Source organism: Pollicipes pollicipes, unplaced genomic scaffold (assembly GCF_011947565.3).
Source record: "Pollicipes pollicipes isolate AB1234 unplaced genomic scaffold, Ppol_2.1 Scaffold_3447;HRSCAF=4054_pilon_pilon_pilon, whole genome shotgun sequence".
Taxonomy (NCBI): domain Eukaryota; kingdom Metazoa; phylum Arthropoda; class Thecostraca; order Pollicipedomorpha; family Pollicipedidae; genus Pollicipes; species Pollicipes pollicipes.
In genome coordinates this window covers 39,399,433-39,417,849 of record NW_023596297.1, presented here as the reverse complement: position 1 = coordinate 39,417,849, position 18,417 = coordinate 39,399,433, and the positions used below count along the sequence as shown (strand labels likewise).

The window sequence follows — 18,417 nt, the reverse complement described above, 5'->3', positions numbered from 1 at the left end:
CACAATGACGCAGAATCTGCTCACATCACTGGAACATTGCCACGCGTGGATCGTTTAGTTGAAGGCGCGCTCCTGGTCAGCACCGGATCTGGCTGATTTCGTAGGGACGCGTTTGCGACCAGCCACGCCCTATCTGGGTGGTCCCGCTGAAGCGCGCTCGCGACCAGGCACGACCTACCTGGATGGCCTTGCTGAAGTGTTCTTGTGATCAGCGACTCTCCACCCGGACATTTCCGTGTAAGCATATTCGTGGCAGGCCGCATGATGTCTGAGGTGTTACGTGAACGTGTGAAAAGCACCGTACCTGGATTGTTTCATTGAAGGTCTGCTCGTTCTCGGCGCTGGAGAGGATGCCGCCGATCCGGAACTGTCTGGGGTTTTCGGCGGTCGACAGATGGAGCAGAGACAGCAGAAGGAGGGCAGGGGCAGAGGGTACCATGGCCCGCCGCGCCTCTGTCACATGACTGGTCTCAAGCCCACCTGCCGAGCATGTCGGCGGGCGTGATGGCGCGCAGCACCGGCGAGATGAGGTGGCGACACGACAGGCATTCGGCTGTAGTGCGGAGCTGGCACCCGGCCACCTGTCATCGGTCCGATAACACGAGCATCTCACAAGTGATATAGCTGAACAGCATGTCGTCCGCGGCAGCTACCCGAGCATTAGAGGAGCTGCAGACGCGACCATCGAGTACCAGAGGAGCTGCAAACGCGACCATCGAGTACCAGAGGAGCTGCAGACGCGACCATCGAGTACCAGAGGAACTGCAGACACGCCCATCGAGTACCAGAGGAGCTGCAGACGCGACCATCGAGTACCAGAGGAGCTGCAAACGCGACCATCGAGTACCAGAGGAACTGCAGACGCGACCATCGAGTACCACGGGGGCTACAGAAGCGACTATCGAGTACCAGAGGGACTACAGAAGCGACTATCGAGTACCACGGGGGCTACAGAAGCGACTGTCGAGTACCAGAGGAACTGCAGACGCGACCATCGAGTACCACGGGGGCTACAGAAGCGACTATCGAGTACCAGAGGGGCTACATAAGCGACTATCGAGTACCAGAGGGGCTGCAGATGCGACTATCGAGTACCAGAGGAACTGCAGATGCGACCATCGAGTACCACGGGGGCTACGGAAGCGACTATCGAGAACCAGAGGGGCTGCAGATGCGACTATCGAGTACCAGAGGGGCTGCAGATGCGACCATCGAGTACCAGAGGGGCTGCAGATGCGACTATCGAGTACCAGGGGGGCTGCAGATGCGACCATCGGACAGGCCGCGTAGATTCTAGCAGCATATTATTTGACTTTGCCTCACCATCGTGGTTATCGGAAAAAGCTGCTTTTAAAAGCTGGAGAGCCATTCGCCCGAAATTGACAAGGGAAAGTGCTCGTGACATTATATTTGTTGAAGAACTCACTTGGATACTGGGTAAATTGCGCATCTCACCGCACCACGTTTTCTCGTTGCGCCAGTCCAAAAGCAGTATATCTAACACTGAGGATGGCAAACGCGGGCGAAAAGCTAGATCGGAAGGCGTTCGTTAACACTAAATCGGATGTTATCAGTGGCCCGGTACAGCTGGCATGTCACGAGTCAAACCTTCATATCACTAAGGCCAAAATAGTGTGTTTAGGCTGGTCTTTGCAATTCAAAGACTACGTGGTTCTGCAGCAAAGAAAGCAACGCGAGTTCACATTGGCACCTGTGTCGTGAGCTTAGCACAGGCGATCGTTAGACATAAGCCACTATGGGTCGTATCGGGTCAACTAAGCGCTTTGCCGAATGAGCATCCGTTATCTCACGAAAGCAGCACGGTGAATGTAACAGAGAAAGATCGCCTGGTAGCTCTCGTCAAACTACGCACAAGCGCTTCATCAAATGTCGGCTAATACGATATTTGGTATATGAAAGAAGGCACGAAGGTCAAATATAGGACCAATTCTTATTCTGTACGTCCTTGAACACGGTAAGCTTTCAAGTGATGTTTACTAGCACCACATCTTCCGAGAGTTTCATAACACAGCGAAAGAACGCGGCATATAACTCTTTCATGCACACTATTCATGGAGAAATGAACCTCATTTAGCACCTGGGCCCAAAAACCAAGTGGCACGCCCTCAACAAAGGGGTCATAGGGTCATAGCTCATCAACCACGATGGCCGGGATATTTTAAACATGCTGTTGTTCAGATACCAACGTTAGAACCGCATACTCAAGCGGCTTAGAAGCTGCTCAAGAAAAGCCGGCTGTGTGCGCGCGTCGGGACAGGCACTGTGGCGCTCTCCGACAACCCTCGGCCGGAGGGGAGGAGTGCAGGTATTTGTAAACATGACAGGTACTGTGGCGCTCTCCGACAACCCTCGACCGGAGGGGAGGAGTGCAGGTATTTGCAAACATGACAGGCACTGTGGCGCTCTCCGACAACCCTCGGCCGGAGGGGAGGAGTGCAGGTATTTGTAAACATGACAGGTACTGTGGCGCTCTCCGACAACCCTCGGCCGGAGGGGAGGAGTGCAGGTATTTGCAAACATGACAGGTACTGTGGCGCTCTCCGACAACCCTCGGCCGGAGGGGAGGAGTGCAGGTATTGGCACACATGACAGGTACTGTGGCGCTCTCCGACAACCCTCGGCCGGAGGGGAAGAGTGCAGGTATTTGCAAACATGACAGGCACTGTGGCGCTCTCCGACAACCCTCGGCCGGAAGGGAGGTGTGCAGGTATTTGCAAACATGACAGGCACTGTGGCGCTCCCCGACAACCCTCGGCCGGAGGGGAGGAGTGCAGGTATTTGCAAACATGACAGGTACTGTGGCGCTCTCCGACTACCCTCGGCCGAAGGGGAGGAGTGCAGGTATTTGCAAACATGGTGCATTGAGGGACCCAACGTACCCAATAGCTTGCAGCGTTGCCAGTCTTTAATGAATGGATCATTCTTAAGACTGTCTTTTTCTTGCTCATTTGAATTTTGACGCTCATCTTGGTCTTGGACATAATGTCCAATGCAGGCCTACGCATCACATATCACACGAAAATGGAGTTAAATCACCTGTGCATACAGTGTATGCGAATAATTCATATCATGTACAAATGCAGTGCAGATTTCCATTCGTGCATTTAGAGAGCAAGTGTGCATTTGTATCCGTTTTGCCTGGTCCTATAACATTTGTATCCGTTTTGCCTGGTCCTATAACATTTGTATCCGTTTTGCCTGGTCCTAAAACATTTGTATCCGTTTTGCCTGGTCCTATAACATTTGTATCCGTTTTGCCTGGTCCTATAACATTTGTATCCGTTTTGCCTGGTCCTATAACATTTGTATCCGTTTTGCCTGGTCCTATAACATTTGTATCCGTTTTGCCTGGTCCTATAACTTGGCCTATCGCGAGTCCGAGGTAGGGCTCTCACATCATTGTTACCGATCTGAGGGTCATGTCCACCCATTTCAATAAGCTTGCTTTGCGGGGCCGAGATGTCAAGGCCGGATGTCGGTGTCGTCACCAAAAGCGGATCCCGGATCTCTTTGACCTTCGTAAAAATATACACACGGATCTTGGACCTGTGGCATCTCTCCACAAATCGGTCACGAGCCCTGAGATACGCCACAAGTAGATTCTAGATAGATTCAGGATTCATAAGGCGCCTTGCTGTCAACGCCAATAAGGCATCTGGGGGAAGAGCCGGGTGAGCCCCATCGTAAAATGCAAAATCTACAGTACCTCTGACACCTTGACCGACTGACGAATTGATCTTGACATTGGACCGATCAGCAGACTGCTTCCAGGCAATAAAAATTTTCTTGCGATAATTCGAATGGCACAGGGATGGCATTCTGCTAATAATCATTCATGCTTTAGTATCCTAGTAAATATATTTGAGTTGGAGCAATGTTAGGAGCTGTGTTGGAGTACCAGCTTAGCGCTGTTTGAAGTATATTTGGTCCATCTAGATGTTCTACTTTGCTTGCAATGAGCGCCTATTGCCATGCGGTGTTGGTCGGGAAACGTTCATGTGCAACAGCAATGCAAAATGAGACAGCTAAATAACGACCCGAATCTCAAAATATGCGGCTTTGTTCTAGCCAGCAATCTCTAAACTCATATCGCTATGCGTTATGATTCGCAGCCATAAGTAATAAAAGAAAACTTTCTTCCCGACGAAGCCGCAGACTCGCAAACAACGCTAGGAGGGCCGCATGGCTCCGCTCATTCAAATATGAAGTCTCTTCACGTGTCATCAAGTGCTGAGAGTTGCGGCCCGCTCACTTCTCACGACCCAGAATTACGACAGATTCTTTGGCAACTATCATGTGTTCATCGGATGTACGAAAATCACGACTCGGAACGTCGTAAAATATCTTTCGGTTCATCGGAAAGCTGTTCTCACCTATTTGGACAAATTCCCACTTGATCACCGAGTCCGATAGCTGCGTGTCTTACCAGGGGACAGGTTTTAAAATGCAACGCTTCAAAATTGGGGCGTAAAATTAACACGCACAAAAGATATAGGCAGCCACAAAATCCAGACCAGTTATAATCGGTTGATTAGATGATATGATAAGATCAGGTGATATAAGGAGATCAGATAAGATCTAGGCCAGGCTCATCAGGCCTTTAACCGCTTGGTGCATTGGCAGGCATGTAGCAAAGAGTTCTGTTGTGCTTTGACAGCTCTGTTACAGTTTCGTCAACCTCTTGCAAGTAAAATGAGAGTCAATAAGAAACGGTCAATTGGAATATTCTTACGAGATTCTGAGAATACATTTCACCGTTGGTCGTGTAACATGCAAGATCCCGTGACCAAACTATAATGAGAATACGGCATGTTGCGGGTCCCTCGCACAAAGGTATATTAGATCAGGTTGTGAAAGAACCCTGTATGAAATTTGTCACTCAAATTTCATTTTGGAGATTTGAGATTCAGCGTTCAAGATGACGGTCCAGAATCCCTTTCTCGGATCTCGGATCAGACATCCGGTCCACACGCTGCTCCTCTCTAGCAGCTGGCACTTATGCTGTGCCGCAATGCTCGTAGGCACGCTGACGCAGCGCAGCCAGTCGCCGCGGGACAGAACCACCAGCCACCACGGAGCACAGAGGCTCGGGACAATTTCATCATGCAAGAACTCCGAAAATGTTGGGCTTCGTTGCTAACATACATATTTGCTGACATGATTGGCTTGCCTTGTATTGTCCAGCAACTCGCGCGGCACAATCTGCATCAGTTAACATAAGCGCTTACAGGAAAGGGACTGTGTCACATCTCTACGGGGTTTTAAACATGGATATTTTAACTGAAATAGTCATTTTGAACATCATTCCGTGCATTTCACAGCCCTGACCTTCTTAAGACCTAAGTCCCTCTAGGTTTTGAGCTATACGCCCGCGAAGATGTCCAGATTATTTCGAGGAGACTATTTCAAGGTTGCCCAGGCATCCATGACGCCATAATAACGTCAGTCAAATCCTGACGTTCCATTAGCCATGCGGCGATCAAGGCCAAGAAAAATATCATTTTCGAGTCGTTCCTATATGGCGTTCGTGGGCACGACTTCCAGATATAACGGCCGTCAACTGGCTCTTATTCAAGGTTGTGCGAAGGACAATGACGTCATCAAACAATCACGTATTGAGGAGCGTACTTACTCAACAGAAATATTGCATTATCTAGAGCGGCTCTTTCCGCTTGAAAGCATACCTATAGATGAGGGTGAGCTTATTTCATCATCACTGATGGTTGTAGCTTTTTTCATCGTCACTTATGGCTGTTTCAACACCTTCAAATGCGGAACGTTCCCTTTAATGCAGTGTGCTCATGTGTGTTGTGTACAATTCATCCACGTAAGATCTCACATGCCTCCATACATTTTGAAGAAACTGCATTACTGCGCACCACAGCGGGATGAAATTTTCCACGATCTCAAGTGAATCCTGAGAAAATCTGAGGTAGAAAGTGCTACTATTTATGGGTATTTCGGATTGTTTCATTTTTGGACCACTCTCATAATTTCAAACACTAATTCATGGATACGTTATTTTTCTGGGATTTCGGTCCCGTTCGGCGTTTTGGCGCAGGCGCTTCGGTCTACATGCCACACTTAACTACGGCAATTTTGTCACCCTAATCTCGACGCATGCCATCGCCCCAGAGCCGTGCCGGAGCCCGCCGCCTGGTGGCTGTAATACGAAGCTCATCGTTCGCTCGTCGTCACCCTTGTTTTAGGTGTCGTGAGCCGGCGTGACCCCCTGCCGGTGTCAGCAGGCGGCGCCGCCGGCGGCCGCGCCGCGTGCGGCCGCCGGCCCAGTTGGCTCTCCGCCATCCCCCTCCCCCCCCCCCTCCCCCCCCCCCCGTCCGGCGGCCGACGTCCCGCGCAGCTGGGCGGCGGCGAGCTCCGCTCGGCCGGATCCTCGCGACCGGAGCGGTCCCGAGCGCGGCTGTGTGCCGCGGCTGACCCAGCCTGTCGACCGACGGCCCGCCACTGTCGGCCCCGACGCGGCCGCAGGGCGGCGCGGGCGGCGCAACGGACATCCGCAGACTGGCTGGCCGATGCGCGCAGCCGAGTCGGGGCCCGAGAAGGAAACGGTGTAATGGCCAGCCGCGCGGCGGGCCAGGTATAACACAATTCGCAGGGAAACGAGGCGAATGCCATTCTCGTGTCGCCAAATAAACTATGGCTCGTTTCATGTGAGCGCATAACCCTTCGCGGGACGCTGTCGTCTGTGGGAGGTAGATTCTACGCTAGGTTTCATGATAAAACTTCTAATGACATTTCACCGCGTCGCGTTTCGTCGTACCGCGTTTCATCATGCACAAAACTTCATGCACCCAACTCGGTACCGGACATCTTTGAAAAGCGTTCTTCATAAACAAACCTCTTTAACGAGGGCGACATAATTAAATTTCACCACGCGGCAGTTTGTCACGCAAGGGCCGACGTCGTTTCGTATACTTTCGGAGCTGTGGAAAGTGTCTGTGAGCGGGCAGTGTCTTGTGAAACGTATTATGTAACCGAATGGTAGGGAATGAAGTCAATGCAAGTGGTTTTATGGCCAACATCTGTCTTCCGTAAGTGTAATCATTTGAATCAGCCGGCTGTTGTCATCCAAACGCCAGGCGTGATGGGTGTCATCGCATCGAGGTATTATATTCACCGGTATGTGGCTAGACGTAAAATGTCTTCGACACCGACGCGCCCTTAAACTCCAAACCACAAACACTGGAACCAGTTTAGTTATTACGACCAGCAGCAGTACATACCTACAGGAGAATGGCACGTACAATCAAAGGCCTGATTGGGGGAGGGGGGGGGGGGGCGAAGGCCTGGTGGAGGTCGCATTGAGGGATTCCGAGCAGCAGGACCGGGTCCTGGAAGGTCAGTCAGAGGGCCTCTCGCCTCTTGAAGGCCCCTCAGAGAGCCCCTCAGGGACTGCCAGGCGATCTGGAAACTCTTCTCTGATGTGGAATCCTTGTGTCTTAGGATAATGGGCCTCAAGGGCGCCAGATGCGATCAGCGTTCCCGAGACGCAAAAGATTTCTTATACCCGTCGGTTTAAAGAGGATGGATAGCTCCGCAGCCAATAAAGTGCAAGCGGTCCATGAGGAAATGTCTATTTTAAAGAACAGGGAAGCTAAATAGTCGCCTCTTCGTTGAGGATGCAATGGAATGCTCCGTGTGTTGTGACTTACAGGACTTATCTCATTATCGAAAGCTGTGGATAAGAGCCTGACCGTGGGCCCTTTTGTCGGTCATGCGCCCTCCACAACCCGATTGTGGCTATTGAGAGGATGACCACATTACGCAGTGCATTTTGCAGTTGCCGCATTACGCAGTTGCCGCATCCGTGGTCTTGGGGAAAGATGCTGGACTCGTAATCCAGCGGCACTGGGTACGAGTCCCAGAGTGGGCGCATTGTTTGACCCGACTGAAAAGGAAAGGCCAGCTGGCAACTGGCCAACGAGGTTCAACCCAGACCCGAGGCGGCCGTGTCGCAGCATTGTGCGGCGCGTAAAACCCTCCGCATCCCCGTCTGGCGAAAGGGCGGAGGCAAAATTAGCTGTTGAACTGGACGGCACGCTTGGGTGGTGGATTCGGGGTACACGCAACAAGCTATGCTTAGCAGGTACTCTGCATCCGAAGTCACCCTTACAAACCATTCGGAATAAATTTATTTTTAAAAAATTGTTGATGAAGAGTGGGACTTGACAGGAGGCACGAGTGGCTATGTCATATTTCGTTGAAATCAGCATAACCGTGAAGCAGGCTACGCTCGTGAGCCAATTGAGCCGAAATTAAACCACAACAACATTTTCAACTTGTGCGACTCAGCCAAGCCACGATGTCACTGATTTTAGAAAGCAATATTTGTGCAACCAATAATCGTGGTAATATGTGAAGCAAAAATTTCAAATGTTTTGAAGGTTTTGCCGTGTATATTTTAAGGCATCTACGCACCAGCTGAGCGATTGGTTGCCAATTTCCTGCAACATTGTCGTATGATCAAAATATGACCGTGACATTCACTGATTGTGAGACGCAGCACAACACCGGTGAAAGCCGAGCCCAGATCTCGACGGTGAGCATTGTTGCGACAAGAGACACGCCGTTTGCTGGTGTTGCCAATGCCCTGATTCAAGATGGCCAGCCGCGTTGACAGTTAAGTACTCAGATGCACACGGTGCAGCGGTGTGTAACTTGAGGTGCCTGACAGGTCCTGCATGGCTGAATGCAAATTATGGACTACATACTACACACTATGGCCACTTTTCGGGCGTCTTTAAAGAAATGGTGTCACAAACCGGTGACTAGAGAAGGTACAGGCCCAAAACTAACCGCTTAGTGACGGTGACTACATTTTGCAACGCATCATACAAATCTACAGTTCCCAACCCATGATTATGTGAGCAGGCGCCCGGCTGAACACCCTTCGCTCAGGTGGGACGAGAGGGAGCCAATTAGACCCCTGAGATCTGAAAAGGTAAGAATACTGGAGACACCGAATTCACAGAGTGGGTTATCCTGTATATGAACTCACTTGTGCCAAATTTGAGGTTCCCAGACCATGTACTTTGGGTCATACAAAATAAACCAAAATCAAATTCCAGATTTGAGTCCAATGTGTCTCTACGCCTCCTCATGCAACCGTCTTGAGCCTCGATACCAGTTCAAAGCACAGGATCACTGGCATTTATATAAGGTCAGTGACCTTGTTTAACCTTAAGAAGGTTAAAATGACCCAAATCAAACGAAACTGTTTTTGCTTTTTTAATTTCAATGAGTGCCAAGAAATACGTTAGGCGGTGCGTTCACAAGACAAAATGTCCATCCGGGGTCGTTTTGGGTAAGTGACCTATTCTGACCTTTCAAAGGTTAATGAAAAAATGTTTGTGGTGATCTCTGCTATCAGAAAATTCGAAACGAGCACAAGGAGCTACCTCACAAGCCAAGCTTTCCGTTAAAGAATGGGTTGTTCCTTATCTTGGTTTGACCTTTATACCTGATCTGAGATCGATCGAATTTGTCGTAATTCTAAATTTAATCATCTAATTGTCTCATAAACTGTCTCAGAAATGTAAATGTTCGTCTAACGCTCTGTTGTCGCCTGGTGCCTGGTACAGTCTGTTCCACCTAGAAGCATAAAAATAGTTGTAAGTGAGTTTATTTCATTACATTCCATGCTTGCTTCAATATCTACAGATGCGGAATATTCCCTTTGACGGTCCGCCTGCTACGGCCTTTTTCATTCAACACCGCACAGGGTGTTTCACTGTTTTTTAGATGCTGTTACCAAAGGATCCCGAGTTCACCAAGCGATTTTGTCCAGACAGCCTTGTCCCATAAACTTTTCTCGATATTCTTCTCCTGCGCCCGTATCAACATCGATGGTGTATCGATTACCATCACTAAGCGGTGGGCAGGGCGTGCTCGCAACCCGCCGGAGCTGACGCTGAGCCGACCGGCACAGTGTCGAAGAGGTGCCTAATAAAGAGCTACCTAATGAAGAGGTACCTAACAAGCGAAGCTCAGTTCCTAGTTACCAACACATCCTCAAAAAGGCAGGAAAACTTCCTTGTGTGTGACATCGCAGCAAGCTTTCGTGCAAAGCTCTGTGCATGTGAAGGAGCCGCACGCGAAGAGTTGCAATTAAATACGCGTGATATACCGTGAATTGTATGCAGCTATGCATAATGCGATCCAAAAATGCTTTATTCGAGAAAAACTAATATCAAGACCTGCGTATACAAAGAGATATGTCATAAATGCGAAAAGGAAAATTTTTGTTGGCATGCAAAATTGTGTGCACGAACATTTGTGCATGAAGATTTGCATACGGTGATCTGCGACAAAAAGATTGGTTATATTCTGCACATTGGAAATTGCAACTGGAAATTATGCAAGTGAATTTTTGCGCACAAAGCGATACAGTGCTACGCTTGTCTTTGAGGCAGAGCAGTCATCCCTCTCAAAGGAGGCCAAATGACGCGATGTGAGGTAAACGTATAAGTCGAAGCAAGATACTTCGCGTCGTCACTTGTGGCGGGCAAATCGGTACAACGAACATATCTGAAATGTACGCCATAGGTCACCTGTACCTGAACGAAGGAAAACCATGTCACATGGGTAAAAACTGGCCCTCACCTGACTTACTGACTTGACCTTGACTTAGGCTTACCCGGAATCGAAACGCTATCATCATGACATGACTCTGAGCCATAACAGCGCAATCTTTCACATGTACACAATATTTGTTAGAGGTCCTCACATTGTTCGTTAAATTCGGTGATTTCCAAGACATTTTGCTCTGCATGCAGTAGCATGAGTCGTATGACGGATGTTAACTAAACGATTCCTAAATAAGCTTGATCGCCGACATCAAAAGATTGCCGTTCCGGTTGTTCTGATTCAACGATTAGACCCTCAAAGAGCAGGGCTTTATTATTAATCGCCTTATACCCATACCAAACGACCTCGGCTGGCGAAATATCCCGAGATGTGCCCAGTTAAAGGAGGAAGCTGCCATCGATTCCCCATCACCGAAAACAGCAGCTGAAACTCGAGCACAATTACCTGGGCGTCTGCACCTTTCAAAAACAGTAATCAGCGAGGATGCACCTCTACAAAACAGTCAGTGATGGTTCCCCGACCTTCGAGAACTGACACTAACCGGTGTCAGACTTCTGAGATCAGCCCTCAAGAACAGCAGTTCCCAACAGGTTTCCAATTCCTAGAGAGAGGGAAAGAGAGAGAGAGAGAGAGAGAGAGAGAGAGAGAGAGAGAGAGAGAGAGAGAGAGAAGAGAGGAGAGAGAGAGAGAGAGAGAGAGAGATAGAGAGAGAGAGAGAGAGAGAGAGAGAGAGAGAGAGAGAGAGAGAGAGAGAGAGAGAGAGAGAGAGAGAGAGAGAGAGAGAGAGAGAGAGAGAGAGAGAGAGAGAGAGAGAGAGAGAGAGAGAGAGGAGAGAGAGAGAGCGAGAGAGAGAAGAGAGTAGAGAGAGAGAGAGAGAGAGAGAGAGAGAGAGAGGAGAAGAGAGAGAGAGAGAGAGAGAGAGAGAGAGAGAGGAGAGAGAGAGAGAGAGAGAGAGAGGAGAGAGAGAGAAGAGAGAGAGAGAGAGAGAGAGAGAGAGAGAGAGAGAGAGAGAGAGAGAGAGAGAGAGAGAGAGAGAGGAGAGAGAGAGAGAGAGAGAGAGAGAGAGAGAGAGAGAGAGAGAGAGAGAGAGAGAGAGAGAGAGAGAGAGAGAGAGAGAGAGAGAGACGAGAGATGAGATGGAGAGAGAGAGAGAGAGAGAGAGACGGTTTATTGAGAAAAGCATGGCTTCGAGTATCAACTCATATAGCACATGCGCACAATGTACGTATAAAGTGGGATAGTACTTAGTAGATAACATATATATATATATATATATATATATATATATATATATATATATATATATATATATATATATGTTAATGAGAGGGGTTATATGCAGAATACTTCATTTGCGTAGTCGCATACCACAGCAAAACGCTTGGAGCCTACTTGCGCGCCGGGTATTTCTGTCGAAGATTGACGCTGCGTGGGAAGCAGATCTTTATGTATGGGAGACGCTTGCATTTGTTTTCCTAGCCCCAGGCACAGTTTTTCTCTGCAGTCAGCGAAGGTTTCCATGCCCAAGCGTTGCCAGATAGGCGAGTCTCCGTACGGCCGAAAATCATTTTCAGGGTTTTCTTCTGCACTTTCTCAAAATGTTGCGTCTGCTTGGCAGCGAGTTCCGCATGAAAAACCCGTGCACAATATTCTAGCAATGACCGGATGCAAGTGACAAACACCCGAAAAAGCTGTTCCTGTGGTGGATGGTACTTCTTCATTATGTAGAGCATATGTAGAGCTTTTGATGCTTGGGTTACAATCTCATCTATATGTGCTTGCAACGGCATGCCATTTGATATTGCTACACGTGAGAGCTTAGTTTTAGTGGCAGTTGGCAGGCTTTTTTCTCGAATCATGATGTCCGGTAGTGCTAATGTGTTTTTGGCTGTTAAAAATGCATGACTTGACACCAGTCAGTGTTTAATGTCATCTTGCTCACTGTTACCCAATCACTTATCTTGTTAAGGTGCTTTTGCAACTGGCAGTGCCGATCTACTTGGTCAATTCGGCACGCATGGTATATGGAAGATCATCTACATACTTCAGTCGGTTCTCAGTATCAGCAGCGGCGCCGTTAACCATTGCCAGGAGAGCAACCGGGCCAACTAGGGTGCCCTATGGAGTGCCACATGTTATCGTCCTCTAACGACTCATGGTTCCATCTGGCATCTTGACCCGCTGCTGTCGGTCCTGCAAGAATGAACATAGCCACTTTGCAAACCCGGAGCCAAGTCTCATTGCAAGCATGCTCTGGATAACCGTTGAGTGATCAATGGGGTCAATCCCCTTCTTAAAATCGCACATAACCACAGAAAATAATGTGTCCGTTTCGTCTAACTCCGTCAGCAAATCATGCAACAACCTAATTAGGTAGTGTCGGGCTGAGGCTCCTTTCACATCTCCGTATTGGCGCTTGTCTACGGTTGGTTTTATATCAGCACCAGCAGGCCATCAGGCCTCCACGTCTTGAGACAGCACCAGCAGGCCTCCACGTCTTGAGACAGCACCAGCAGGCCTCCACGTCTTGAGACAGCACCAGCAGGCCTCCGCGTCTTGAGAATCGCCAGCGACGAGTCTGCACGTCCTGAAAACCGCTAGTGACGAGTCTCCACCTCCCGAGAACAGCCAGCGACGAGTCTTCGCCTCCCGAAAACCGCCAGCGATCAGTCTCCACCTCCCGAGAACAGCCAAGGGCGGGTACCCACCTCCCGAGAACACCCAGCGATCAGTCCCCACCTACTGAGAACAGCCAGCGATGAGTCCCCACCTATCGAGAACAGCCAGCGACGAGTCTTCGCCTCCCGAAAACCGCCAGTGATCAGTCCCCACCTACCGAGAACAGCCAGCGACGAGTATCCACCTCTCGAGCTCAGTCATCAGCACGTTCCCGCCTCTCAGCAACGGGAATCGCCCATCTCCCCAGACCGGTCATCAGCGGATGGGCCTAAACCATTGGCCGCACGAGCTCCGCCATTACCGGAGTGGGGGGAGGGGAGGAGCAGGGAGGGGCAATCGGCCGTGGCCAGGCTGGCCGCGCCCGGCCGGCGCTCGAGGCCAGCCAGACCGGACCGCCAGCGCACATCCACGTAATGGCAAGTTGGGAATAGCGTGTTCTTACAGTGCAGCCCGAAAGCGTGCTGAGATCAGTTTTAGCCCTCAAACGTTCCTCAAACAATGCACCTTGCCCAAAAAATTCCTGATAACGTTATCAGTCATGTGGGGATGCTGGTTTATGGCGGTGAAACGTTCTTATCGAACAAAGACCATGAGGCGTTTTCATTCATCAACTGTTTCCGTTCTGATTTAAATCAAGATTCATGACGAGAAAAGGTGACGCTCAAATGCTTACTTCGTTTTGCGTAACGGAGTATAATACAATTCGTGCTGACTTGCGTGACGCTAATTTCGTCCGACTTAAGGGTTTTTTAACGCGTTCTGTGGAAATCGACTCATCAACAGGCTGGTCTTATGCAATATCACAGCTAGCACGCGCAAGCGAGCTTTAGTTCATTATTTACGAAACCACGTGAAAATGCTACGGCGACGCCCGGAAATAAACTGCACGGCTCGTGGCAGCCATATGCAGATGTGCCGAGCAATCAGGACAACCAGTGTCCTCGAACCCCACTGATGGCATCCAATGACTGCATTTACCGACACCCATTTGAAGGAGCCCACGCACTATATCCATTAACATTTGTTGGACTGTCCCACACCATGTTTGAGGCATAGTACTCACTACCATTTGCGTCTTGTCATGCAAGTTTCCTGTCCTTTCTTTTTCGACTACGGCACTGTGCATTCGTACCACCAGCACACCTCCTCACCTGTGCTCTCACCGTCCACTCTTGCCTTACACCGCCTGGAATGTCTGCAGCCAGCTCTAGCCTACTCTCACCATGTCAAATAAGTATAAAAGTTTGCTACGGAATCGGGTGTGGACCATGCCGTTGGGCATCGGCCGCTGGCGGCGTGGACAGACCAGCGATCCGTCAGTCATCGGCCACTGGCCGTGTGGACAGGCCAGCGATCCGTCCGTCGTCGGCCACTGGCCGCGTGGACAGACCAGCGATCCGTCAGTCATCGGCCACTGGCCGCGTGGACAGACCAGCGATCCGTCAGTCGTTGGCCACTGGCGGCGTGGACAGGACCAGCGATCCGTCAGTCATCGGCCACTGGCCGCGTGGACAGACCAGCGGTCCGTCAGTCATCGGCCACTGGCCGCGTGGACAGACCAGCGATCGGTCAGTCATCTGCCACTGGCCGCGTGGACAGACCAGCGATCCGTCAGGCGTCGGCCACTGGCCGCGTGGACAGACCAGCGCTCCGTCAGTCATCGGCCACTGGCCGCGTGGACAGACCAGCGATCCGTCAGTCATCGGCCACTGGCCGCGTGGACAGACCAGCGATCCGTCAGGCGTCGGCCACTGGCCGCGTGGACAGACCAGCGATCCGTCAGGCGTCCCGTGCCATGCTTCCCCTTGGCTGGAAATAAGGCTTTCGCAGTGTGCGCAAGCTACTAAGGACACGGTTAACCGATCTGCAATCGAATCTGTTACACTAAACTTATTTTAAATACATCGAAAATGCATGCACAGTTCTGCGGCCTGATGCTTATACGCCGCAAGCATACGTAACGAGTGAATTTGACCTGAGGACTGATCACTCCGCAACGGATGGCCTCTGCATGACACTGCAACGGATGGCCTCTGCATGACACTGCAACGGATGGCCTCTGCATGACACAACGGGTGGCCTCACGACACTACAACGGATGGCCTCTGCATGACACTGCAACGGATGACGTCTGCATGACACCGCAAGTGCTATAAAAGTGATCCACTAGGCAAGTCGATCATACGTTTGCTCTAAAACAAATTATGTACAATGTTCCATGGTTCAGAATTGCCCCAAGAGGGTGGAGCAAAGCCCTCATCCAGGACGCGACCTCCAGCGATGCCTGTGGCGTGCGTGCAGTCGCTCCTGACTCTGGCACGCTCCGGCTGCGGACCGGTCCGGCCGGGACACTCACCGAAGAGCTGTATCCATGGTGGTGAGAGCCGCGGCGCCACGGGCCGCCACGCGCGCAGCACCGCGGACACGGCCACCGCTCTCGGGACGGCGCGGCGACTGCCGGCTAGTGCGCCAGCCTCCCGGCGGCGGCGCCACCGGCGGCGATCGATCGCCGGCACGCCTTCGCGGCCCCGCTGGAAAACAAGCCAGATGCAAACGGAACGGGTCCCGGCGCGCCGCTCGCCGCCCAGATTCGATTGAGAAGAATGGCTGTCGGTCGGGTGGCGCCGCTGGTGACGATCGGTCGGAGCTGGGTGTTTGCGGACGCCGGACGCGCAGCAGCTCACGTCGCACGTGTGCGTGGGAGGAGGGGGGAGGCGTGCCGTTTCCGGGTGTGCCGCTAAGGCATCTGAACGGCAGCAGGGGCCCGGACGCGTCTGCGGCGAGACTGGGTGCGATGGCGCCGTTGCGTGCATAGCCGGTGGCGGCTGTGATGCTCGCGTCAACGGTGCCAGGCGCGGCGGACCGGGTACGGAGAGATGGAAACACTTGGCAGCTTTCATAGCTGCTGCGGGAGACTGACGATACAGCAGTTGTGACATCGCTAGGGTGTGCCCGGACGACATCAGCAATGCCATGATGCGTTCTCCGGCAGCAGGTGTGAGTGACGTCACGACAGAGTCTCGAGCAGCAAGTGTGACGTCGGCGCGGTGATTCAGGCGGCGAGTGTGACGCAGGCGCTGAGTTCGGCGCGAGACTTCGACTCACGGAGCGCAGGTGTAAACACTGCTTAAGGTATTTAGAGTCGGATACACACTGAGAGGCGATGGGGATGTGTGAATGGAGCGATTCCGTTTGTTGAGCGCGTCGACGTGAGCTTAGCTACACAGGCTGTCCGATGCATCAGAGCAGTGCAGCCAGTCTTGGTAAGGTGTGTGTGTGTGTGTGGAGGGGGGGGGGGGGGGAGGGGCATAGGTTTGGTAAAAGGCATCGAGATGGTGAACGTCCCCAAAAATAAAATCTCAGATATTCTAGATATTTGAATTTGAGGACCACGATTTTCTTCGTTTCATTGTTTTTTTGCGTTTTATTGTCCACAGAAGCCAGATGTAATCAAAAGATGGCATGCTGTTGCTATTTTGAAGTCAATAAAATGAAGGAACTAAGCGTTAAACAAATGACCGTATGAAATAACCATCGTCATTTTCCGTTTTACAATTGCGCAGTGGACTCTTTCGAAAACGATAGCACTCAGGAGTTTTGACGGAAATTTTCTGGGTTCCTTCAGATATAATGAGAACCAGTTAACGCACATTGTAGATCGAAATGGGGCAAACATTTTGCATCAACATGGCCATCTCATGTTCGTCTGGAGATGTTCCATCCCCCTCCCCTTCAGAACTGAGTAGAGAATAAGCTATGTAAGGTAATACGAACATGCACGCTCACAAGTCTTAAAAGCCCAAACACCATCGTCCAGCGTTGCAGTCTGCACGGGCTGTACGGTCTTGACCTCTCGTCTAATACTAAGCGGGGGTCACCTGGCCGACGCAAACAGTGGCGCATGTAAACGAGGTACCTTTGGACGCTTTAGGAAATCAACTATCTATCAACAAACTATCAACTAACTATCCGCAGTGTGTGGATAAAACAACTTTGAAGTGGTACCCCAACCCGTAACAGCTGACATCGGCCCTCAGCAGATTCTGCCGTCGTCATGACGACAGCGGTTGCGTCAACTGCAGTTATCGCGGATTCTTCGAGGATGCACGGTGCGGTTACGAAAAAAGAAGATGTCTTATGCTATTACAAAGCGTTGAAATCGTGAATTGGACTCGAAAATAATTCAGATTGGTCTCCTTACAATATGTACAAATTTGTCCAGCAACACGTTTGTACAGGTTACAAATTTGTCTCTTTGTCTCGATGGCGATGTGGTGGCACTACTAAGTGTTAAAAGACCTTACTGATTCTGAGGTTTCATCAGAGTACGTTTTTGGGAAACAAAAAGCCCTAAAGGTGCGGAATTTCCTTGAACTCAGTAGTTACGAATGCATTTCTCACATAACCAAGACTGCAGTGGCGTTCAACTTCCATTCAATAGCAAAAGGTGATGAAATATGATGGTAGTCGTCAAACATCTCGCATTTGTCAAGTCATAATTCTACAGAAGATACCAGCTTGATATACCCCTCCAGGCAGCTATGACTTATTTCTGCTGGACAATGGACCGGACAACCGATTACCTGCAGCAGGTCCACCTGTTGCGCATCCTGGGCCGCCAGGGACTCATCTGGAGCACCTGTTCTTGTCACGATTTGACGGGTATGGAATCACTGATGACTACCGCTGTCGCCGACCACGTATTGTCATTCCATTGGCGGCAAATGCTACCAGTCACGATTGTGCGACAAATATCCTTACGCCTTTTAGAGAATCATGGTGAATTTTTGCTTAGCTGTCCTCCATTTTTAAAGCTGCCGCATTTTGCCGTCCTTTGTTCTCTATCACCTTCCAGGTGTCATCACGTGCAAAACTTGTCGCATCTTTGTCCCTTTGTCCAAAGGCCTGACAAATGAAAGGCATGACGCGACAAAAACATAAGGTAGCTGCGGAACAATATTCGGTGTCAAATGAGCATGATCCTAATAGTGATGCATCTAGGTGTCTACTGTGCCAATGGTTAGATAATTGATCCGCAATTTTCTGACCCAGCATTCCCTGTTTGGTCATAAACATTGAGGGACTCCTGGTGCATTGAGGGATCTCAAG

At 50.5% G+C, this 18,417-nt stretch overlaps 1 protein-coding gene across 3 annotated transcripts in view; it reads right to left on the bottom strand.

The window, feature by feature from the left end:
- Window positions 1-15,750, bottom strand: part of Nmdar1 (glutamate ionotropic receptor NMDA type subunit 1) — a 117,183-nt gene extending 101,433 nt beyond the window's left edge. For all 3 annotated transcript variants that reach the window (XM_037215021.1, XM_037215022.1, XM_037215023.1), the window contains exons 1-2: window positions 15,665-15,750; window positions 305-480 (exon numbers count right to left, since the gene is read on the bottom strand). In XM_037215021.1, the coding sequence (XP_037070916.1) occupies window positions 305-439 (135 nt within the window). In that variant the 5' untranslated portion in view covers window positions 440-480; window positions 15,665-15,750. The remainder of the gene's footprint in view (window positions 1-304; window positions 481-15,664) is intronic.
- Window positions 15,751-18,417: the final 2,667 nt, after the last annotated feature.